Below are 8232 nucleotides of genomic sequence, written 5' to 3'. Positions count from 1 at the left end.
GGCGGGCGCACGCCTGTAATCCCAGAGGCTCAGGAGGCTGGGGCAGGAGGATCGCAGCTCCAACTCAGCCTCAGCAACTTAGTGAGGCCCTAAGCCACTCAGCGAGACCCTGTGGCCTCGGTGGTAAAGCGCCCTGGGTCAATCCGTGGTACCAAATAAATAAATGAATGACAGGTGAAAAGCGTGGCTGGGTGGAGGGATTTCCGCCAGGTTTGACTTCCTTTTTCATTCTTTCCCGACTTTTTTTTTTTTTTTCTTTTAAAACAAATTTAAAGTGAAAGCTATAATTGTTTTGTTTTGGTTTCTTTCTGTGGTGGCCGAGGCCAGAGATCTGGGCCATTTAATACCGCTCACAGCAGAACTGCTCAGAGGGGACAAAACATTTTTTTCTTCCTGGTACTGGGGATTGAAGCAAGTGGGACAGGGGGTCTGGTTTACTGAGCTCCAATCTCCGTCTTATCATTTTTTTAAAAATTTGAGTCACAGTCTCTGCTGACTGAAGCTGGCCTCGATCTTGCCATCCTCCTGTCTCGGCCTCCTGCGTCTCTGGGTTTACAAGCGTTCGTCCCAGCGCTTCAGGGTTGGCAATTTTTATGAGAATGTTGAGTTTAGGACTTTTCATTTTTAGGACCTATCTCCCTTCCCCGACCGCCCCCCCTTTAAGAAAATACTGGTTACAAAACCCAGAGTCTCATCTCTGAGGTCACCTCTCGGAAGGAGAGTTGGGATTCTTTAAGCCAACTTTCTTGACACCAGGGTCTTCCCAGGAGTTTTGGATTTGGGCCCCTACAAAACAGGTTTTCAGGGGAGCTGGCCTGGGAATGGGGCCTCAGGAAGGCTTGAGTCCTCCACCTTGGCCCCTCAGCGTTCCTGGTTGCCATGGAGACCCCTAGTCTGCTGGGAGAGGGTCAGGCTGGAGGGGCGTGGCTGCGGGAGGCCCCGGGGCGCGCGCGAGGGCTGGGCGGCTGCTCGCGGGAGGAGGAAAATCCAGCGGAGCCCAAGGTCCAGGCTCTGCAAGAGCAAAAACAACCCGCGGAGCCAATAACTGCAAAGGCCCCGCCGAGGCTGTAACCCCTACACCCCGCGCATCTGTCTGCTTCCTCCTCTCTTTTCTATTTTCCCTCCTCCCCTCTTTCTCTAAATATCTACCTGGTTTCTTTCTGAGTTAAATAAAACCACACGCCATTAGTGAAATAAAATTACACCGGATCGTTTCTATACTATTATCAAAGTCATTAGTGCACCTGGCTTTTGTGTAAAATCACTTTTTACCCCTGCATTTCACTATAAATTGGCTTCCTTGGTCATCCAGTGGATGCCATTCTATGTGTTGAAAGACTGCTCTGAACAGGGTCCGGGAGACCTGGAGATGGTAGTTGCCAGTGGAGGTGTTGGTGGTGGTGCTCCTGATGGAGGATGCTGAAGGGCCCCTGAGAAAAGGAGAGTAGGGTGAGGGAGATTGCCAAGAGTAGGCTGGGGCAGAACTTTCTGTGAGGAAGGAGAGCATGTACAAAGGCCCTGAGGCTGAAACAAGCCCACTCTGCCAGGGAAACAGCAAAGGGGCCAGCAGCTGGAGGGGAGGGAGAAGCCCACAGGAGAGGGGAAGCAGGGCCGAGGCTGTAGGTATCCTGGACTGCAGTGAGAGCTTTGATTTTACTCTGAAGGAGATGGAGGGTTTTCCAGCAGAGACACATCTGACAGCTGCTTCACAGGCTGTGGCTGTTCTGGGGTTAAGCAGCCAACCCTGGAAGGAGGCCTGGAGTAGCTCAGCTGCTCCTGCAGCGGCCTCGTGTTTATTCCAGCACCCGAGACCTGGCTCAGTGGTCAGGCCTCCACTTAGAGCTGTCTTCAGGCCAGCCTCATCTCCCATCTGTGAGAAAATGGTAGCGATGGTGCCCACCCACCTCCCCAGGGTGCTGCGAGGGTTGTACCCACAGGCGCAGCACAGCTCACGGGCTCCCTGCTTCCGAGTCCGCACTCCCTGCAACCGACTTGAGTAGCAGCGCAGCCGTGGTGGTGCGACGGGCCATCTCATCGCAGCCTGCTCCCCGCGGCCCAGGCATTCTGACCCAGTCTGCCGCGATGGGGCCTGGGGGCCTTCTCTTTTATTTAACTTATTTTAATTAACATTTTTGATTGCTAAAAGTCCAAGCAATCTAAAAACGTGTAAAATGAAATATACAATCTCTCCTGCCTCTGGAGGCTCTCTGCTGCCGGCGCGGGGAGGGGGGGGGTCCCTCTCCCCAGAAACTTCTCTGGGGAGTCCGCGCGCCTGTGACCAGCATACAGACACATCTGGACTCCTTGACCTCCACACAAAAGTCAAAACAGTTCTGCTTTCACACCCAGACTTCAACTGCTTGGGGGCTGGCTGTGTGACCTTGAGCAAGTGATTTTATTTTGGGGGAGGGGGGCTCCGTTTCTCCAACTGTAAAATGGGACTTTTGTCTCATCGTGCGGATTTCATGAGTTAATTCATAGAAAGCACTTAGAATGGCGCCTAGCACAGCGGTTCCCTAAAACTTGCGTGGCCTTAGCCGCTTCAGTTTTCATAGGCGTATAGAACTTCATTATCAGGTTAGGCCATAAAATGTCATCAGTCCCTTCGGATGACCATTTAGGTTCATCCATTCACTCATACTTATTGAGCAGACTGTGTGCCAACCACCACTCTAGGGAGTGGTACAATAAGACCTGGCACGGACTTCTCTACCCTCAAGTATGGGTGTGCGGGTAGGAATTGCGGGTACCAACAGTTTGGTGGATTTTAAATTGTAATCGAAGGCGCCAATGGCTCTCAGATGATCGGCTCCATTAACATCCTACCTCGGGGCTTGTCTGAAACCTGCGCATTTAGGAAGGTAGCTTTGGGGACCGCTGGCTTTGGGGAAAGGTGCTGACGTGGGCCTGCGCCGCCCTTTAGCTAAGAAGCCACCGCCGCAGCTAGGCCCGGGGCGCAGCCACACCCCTGGGGGGAGGGCTGCCCCGAAGGGAGTGGACAGCCCCCCTGTCAGTCTTCCCAGTCCCGGAGTGTAAGCTGAGAAGGGAAGGTGGGCCTCACAGGGGGAGGGCGCCGGGGAACTTCCTGCCCGTGCGCTGCACCGCACCGCCTGAGCGCGCGGGCGGGAGGCGGGCGTGCGCGTCAAGGTCAGCTTGGAGCGGGTGGCCGCCTGCCTGGGGGCGGGAGACCCTCCTGGGGGCTGGGCTGAGGCCTCCAAGCTCCTCGGCCATATTGAACAGCCACGCCGAGCCGTCTTTGTCTGCGAAGACCTCTCCCAAGTCCCTGCCGCGTCCCGGGTGCCAGGGCCGGGGAGGACTCGCAGCCCTCGCGCGCCAACTTGGAGTCGGGACACCACGTTACCATCTCGGAGCGGGCCTCGAGCCTCGGGACTGATCTCACCCCGGCTCACATAAGCATCCTGGGACTTGATACCCGCCAGCCCTTTGTGGGGAGCCCGACTTGGTCAAGACTGGGCTTGTTGCCGGAGGGGACTTTGGAAGGAGAGGGGAGGTGAGACCCTCCGGGCAGCGTTGCCGGGACCCTCCGCCCCTCTTCCCCCTAGACTAGGGGCTTCCCGTCGTCTGTTTGGGCTCCTTGCCCCCCACCCCAGATATCACCCTGGAGATCTTAAAGACGCTGGAGAAAAGCCATATCGGGGGCTGGTTCCCCTGGGGCTTCCTCCCGTCCCCCGACTGCCTCATCCTCTGGAGCGTCCCTGATGTCTGCAAAGATGTGGATCTGGACGTCCTCGTGGAAGCCCTGAAGCCCGTGGGCACCTTCAAGAAGATCGGCAAGGTGTTCCGCAAGGAGGAGGACTCCACGGTGGGCATGCTGCAGATCGGGGAGGACGTGGACTATCTGCTCATCCCCCGGGAGGTGAGGCTGGCGGGGGGCGTGTGGAGGGTCATCTCCAAGCCCGCCACCAAGGAAGCGGAATTTCGGGAGCGGCTGATTCAGTTTCTGGAGGAAGAGGGCCGCACCCTGGAGGACGTGGCCCGCGTCATCGAGAAGAGCACCCCACACCCGCCTCAGCCCCCCAAGAAGCCCAAGGAGCCCCAGGTGAGGAGGAGAGTCCAACAGATGGTCCCTCCTCCGCCTCGGCTGGTCGTGGGCACATTCGACAGCAGCAACGCCAGCGACAGCGACTTCAGCGACTTCGAGACCTCCAGAGCCAAGGGCTGCAAAGGCCCGCGCAGCCGCAGGAAGGTGCGCAAAATGCCCGTCAGCTACTTGGGCAGCAAATTCCTGGGCAGCGACCTGGAGAGCGAGGACGATGAGGAGCTGGTGGAGGCCTTCCTCCGGCGCGGGGAGAAGAAGCCTAGCGCCCCGCCCGTGCGCCGCAGGGTCAACCTGCCAGTACCCATGTTCGAGAACAACTCGGGGCCCCCACAGTCCAAGGCAGACAGGTGGCGAGAGTACGTCAGCCAGGTGTCCTGGGGGAAGCTGAAACGAAGGGTGAAGGGTTGGGCTCCCAGATCTGGCCCCGAGGTCGGGGAGGCCCCACAAGCCTCCCCCCGGGCGGAGAGAGATGGGGCGTCAGGGCCCAACCACAGTGCCAGCCCCAGGGACAACATGGGAAACGCAGGAGATAGGAGCGCGCTGGCCACCTCCTCCAGACGATGGAGGCCCAAGATCAACTGGGCCTCCTTCAGACGTCGTCGGAAGGGGGAGGCAGCATCCCCAGCTCCTGAGGCAGACATACCAGCTGACCAGAGGGCAGAGGGTGTACATAACCAGGGGGCAGAGGCTCCAGCTGACCAGAGGGCAGAGGCCCCAGCAGATCAAGGGGCAGGGGCTCCAGCCGACCTGAGGGCAGAGGCTCCAGTTGACCAAGGGGCAGAGGCTGCAGACATTCAGAGAGCAGGGGTCCCAGCTGACCAAGGGGCAGAGGTCCCAGCTGACCAGGGGGCAGGGGTCCCAGCTGACCAGGGGGCAGGGGTCCCAGCTGACCAGGGGGCAGGGGCTGCAGACATTCAGAGAGCAGGGGTGCCAGCTGACCTGGGGGCAGAGGCTCCAGCTGACCAGGGGGCAGAGGCTCCAGCTGACCAGAGGGCCAGGGCCTCAGGTGATCAGAGGGAAGAGGCTGGGGAGGCCCAGGCTATCCAGGAAGCCGAAGCCTTAGCTGGTCTGGGGGCCGCTGGGGCAGCCCCAGGGGCCGGAGCTCGGAAACAAGTCAAGACCGTGAGGTTCCAGACCCCTGGGCGCTTTTCATGGTTTCGAAAACGCAGGAGAGCCTTCTGGCACACTCCCCGGCTGCCAACCCTGCCCAAGAGAGTCCCTAGGGCAGGTGAGGCCAGGAACCTCAGGGTGCTAAGGGCTGAGGCCAGAGCAGAAGCAGAGCAGGGAGAACAAGAAGATCAGCTGTGAGGGTTCCCTGGGGACCTCAGAGCATCCTGTGCCCCACCTCCCATCAGCCACTAAGGTGCCTCCCTCCCAGGTCCCAGCGGAGCTACTCTCTCCCTCCAGACTTGTAAATAGAGGTGGACAGAGGGACAGGCAGCACCTCCCATATCTCTACCCAGTGACCCTCGTCTTATCTATTGTGCATTTATTTTTTTTTTTAATACTATATCCCAAAGAATGTAAAGAAAGAAGCTGATAGGTCAGGGTGGCATTGCCCGGGGTTTTAACTTCTAAGTGCTCAGTTTGAAAAAGGGAGGAGGGCAGAGCAAGGGGGGACTTCCCAGCCTTCCTGCCTCCATTTTGCCAACACTTGTAACTTGGCCTCCTTGAACTTGAAAAGAGGGCTTAAGCCAACATGCAAATAAAAGTGTCTCTGAGTTGATGTCCTGGGTCTGGACTTGGCAGCTGACGATGCTCCAGGGTGATTTGGCCCTTGCTGGTGTTCCACTCGGGTCTTCCATGAAGGGGAGCCCTGTGTCTATGTCCTCACTTTGGTTAACATACTCTGCCCTGGGCTCTGTGGGTCGGAGGGTACAGGGCTCATGGTTTTGCGTAGCTGCACCCCAGTTGGTGACCAGCTACAAAACAATTTTCTGGGAAACACACCTGAAACACCTCTGGGGGCCCTTGGGGTGCTAGAATGTGGCTTTGCCTGTGCTGGTTGTGTGACCCTCTACTCTATACCTGAGGCGGCTTGGCCACCGATGTGTTGGAAAGTCATAGGGACAGGGCAGAAATGGGGTGCAGGGCAGTGGGCCATGATTGGTTCTTGAAATCGGGGAAGGACTGGGTTGCCAAGACCCGGAGGGGGTGGGGGGCTTCTTTGAATTGCCTTGTGGCCCTGCGACCCCTAGCAGTGAAAAACCGGACAGCAACTGTCTACACCCCAACTCTGCTGAAGTTCAGCAAGAGCAAAGGGTATTTGCAGAGAGGGGTTCACAACAAATTCCACCCTCCAGACTCGGCCGCAGAACTGGCCGGAACATCTCTGGTAAGTAAAAATCCTGCCCACCCTCCCTGCCCCTTTTTGTGGTGCTGGGGACGCACCCATGGCCTCAGAGTGCCAGGCACATGCTCTACCTCACCCCAGCCCCTTTTTCTTCCCTGCTGTGCCCTGAGAGGAGGTGGTCACTGGTGGTAGCACACAGAGCCCTGAGTGGCCCTTGGGCATGGACTTGGCCTTTTGTTCACAGCTCAGCCTGACTAGAAAGAGGCCCCAGAGGTTTGGGAGAATGGACAGGTGCAGCCCTGCCTGGAGGGAGGGCTTGGTGAGGTGGACAGGTGTCGGGAGCCACTGAGCAGTGCCCTCCTTACCAGGTCTGCGGGGTGGTGGGGCTGTCCTTTGTGGATGCCCAGTTGGGAGGACAGTGGTCTCAAGGCCGTAGGGACCTGAGCAGTTGGAAGGTAAAAGGGAACAGCAGGGTCCCAGAGAGACCCTGGAAGAAATCTCAGAAGGAACAGATGCTGTGGTGGGTCTCCAGCCAACCCCGGCGCTGCCCACCTGTCCCTGCAGTACCCAGAGCTCAGTGGGTCTTGGGGGTCAGTGGGGTCCTTGAAGGGAAAGGCTTGTTGGCCCTAACAACAGGCAAGATGGATTTGGTGTGAAGCTGGATTTCATAGTCATCAGGTCCTCTTGGCGACACTGGGTCACACCCTCGTCACCGCCACAAGTGTGCGTGCACACACAGACCCAGACGCACACCACGATGACCAACTCCTGCCCGACATACGCAGATCCGCACAAACACCTTAAATCCCCAGCCGACATGCACAGACCCATGGACACAAATGTGAGCCCACACATACCCTCGGACACGCAGACCTGCTGGGCCCCATGGACACACGAGAGGCCCCTCACACATTCCCCGCCACACTCACAAATGTCAACTTTTTTAAAAAAATATGTAATTTTTTTTTTTTAACATAGGAGATTGAGCCCAGGGATGCTTTACCACGGAGCTACATCCCCAGCTCTTTTTATTTATTTTTTTTTAAAGAGAGAGAGAGAGAGAGAGAGAATTTTTAATATTTATTTTTTAGTTTTCGGCAGACACAACATCTTTGTTTGTATGTGGTGCTGAGGATCGAACACGGGCCACACGCATGCCAGGCGAGCGCGCTACTGCTTGAGCCACATCCCCAGCCCTTTTAAATATATTTATTTGATTATTTGTAGTTGGACACAATACCTTTATTTGTTTTTATGTGGTGCTGAGGATTAACCCAGGGCCTCCCACGTGCTAGGCAAGTGATCCACCGCAGAGCCACCACCCCAGCCCAACAAATGTCAACCTTTACACCCATGCACAGGACGTGCACACACTCGGCTGGACTTGTGCACACACACAATCGCAAAACTCGAGACAATTACGCTTTCACACCCTCTTCCTGGGGCCTATTTTTACAGCCTTCTGAGTAGCTCTGAAATGTGTCCCCCACTGAGTCTCGGCTTGTCCCTCCCTCCAGTGCCCTTCGGTCCCCAGCATCCTCGGGGTGGGCCTCCAACGAGGCCCCAGAGGTGGAAGGATCCCTTGGGTAACCCGAGACAGTAACAGGGTGTTCCGTATTGTTGAGAATCCAAGGGTTTTTCGCGTGGCGCCTGCACGGTCACCCGCCCCCACCCCAAAGCAGCCTGGCATCTGAGACCAGGGGGAGCGCGGCCCCCGTGTGCTTTAAACCAGCGGTCGTGGAGCGCCCCCTGATGGGCACTACGGGAGCCGCAGCTCGCTCTGGCTCTTGAGCGCGCTGGAGACCCGGGGCGCCACAGCGGTGGGGACAGTCCTTGGCTGCCACTCTTCCCTCTTCCCTCCGGCAGTTCTAGAACCAGA

The 8232-nt window shown here is 57.3% G+C and overlaps 1 protein-coding gene across 3 annotated transcripts; it reads left to right on the top strand.

The window, feature by feature from the left end:
- The first annotated feature begins 3060 nt into the window (after nt 1-3060).
- Ccdc8 (coiled-coil domain containing 8) lies at nt 3061-5786 on the top strand. Of its 3 annotated transcripts, XM_048790674.1 has the most exons (3): nt 3062-4801; nt 4844-4954; nt 5051-5786. In XM_048790674.1, exons 1-3 carry the CDS (start codon nt 3830-3832, stop codon nt 5366-5368), a joined length of 1401 nt encoding a protein of 466 aa, XP_048646631.1. In that variant the 5' UTR covers nt 3062-3829; the 3' UTR covers nt 5369-5786. The 3 variants fall into 3 exon arrangements, with proteins under 3 accessions (XP_015352150.1, XP_048646631.1, XP_048646630.1); XM_048790673.1 differs by having other exon boundaries at nt 3062-4954; XM_015496664.2 differs by having other exon boundaries at nt 3061-5786.
- Nucleotides 5787-8232: the final 2446 nt, after the last annotated feature.

This window comes from Marmota marmota, unplaced genomic scaffold (genome assembly GCF_001458135.2).
Source record: "Marmota marmota marmota unplaced genomic scaffold, marMar, whole genome shotgun sequence".
In the NCBI taxonomy this organism is placed as follows: Eukaryota; Metazoa; Chordata; class Mammalia; order Rodentia; family Sciuridae; genus Marmota; species Marmota marmota.
Note: the sequence above shows the minus strand (reverse complement) of the source record. Positions and strands in the feature narration are given on the sequence as shown.

Excerpts from the sequence above, each read along its gene's own strand:
- Ccdc8 (XM_015496664.2), top strand. The coding sequence starts at position 3,830 with ATGCTGCAGATCGGGGAGGACGTGGACTATCTGCTCATCCCCCGGGAG.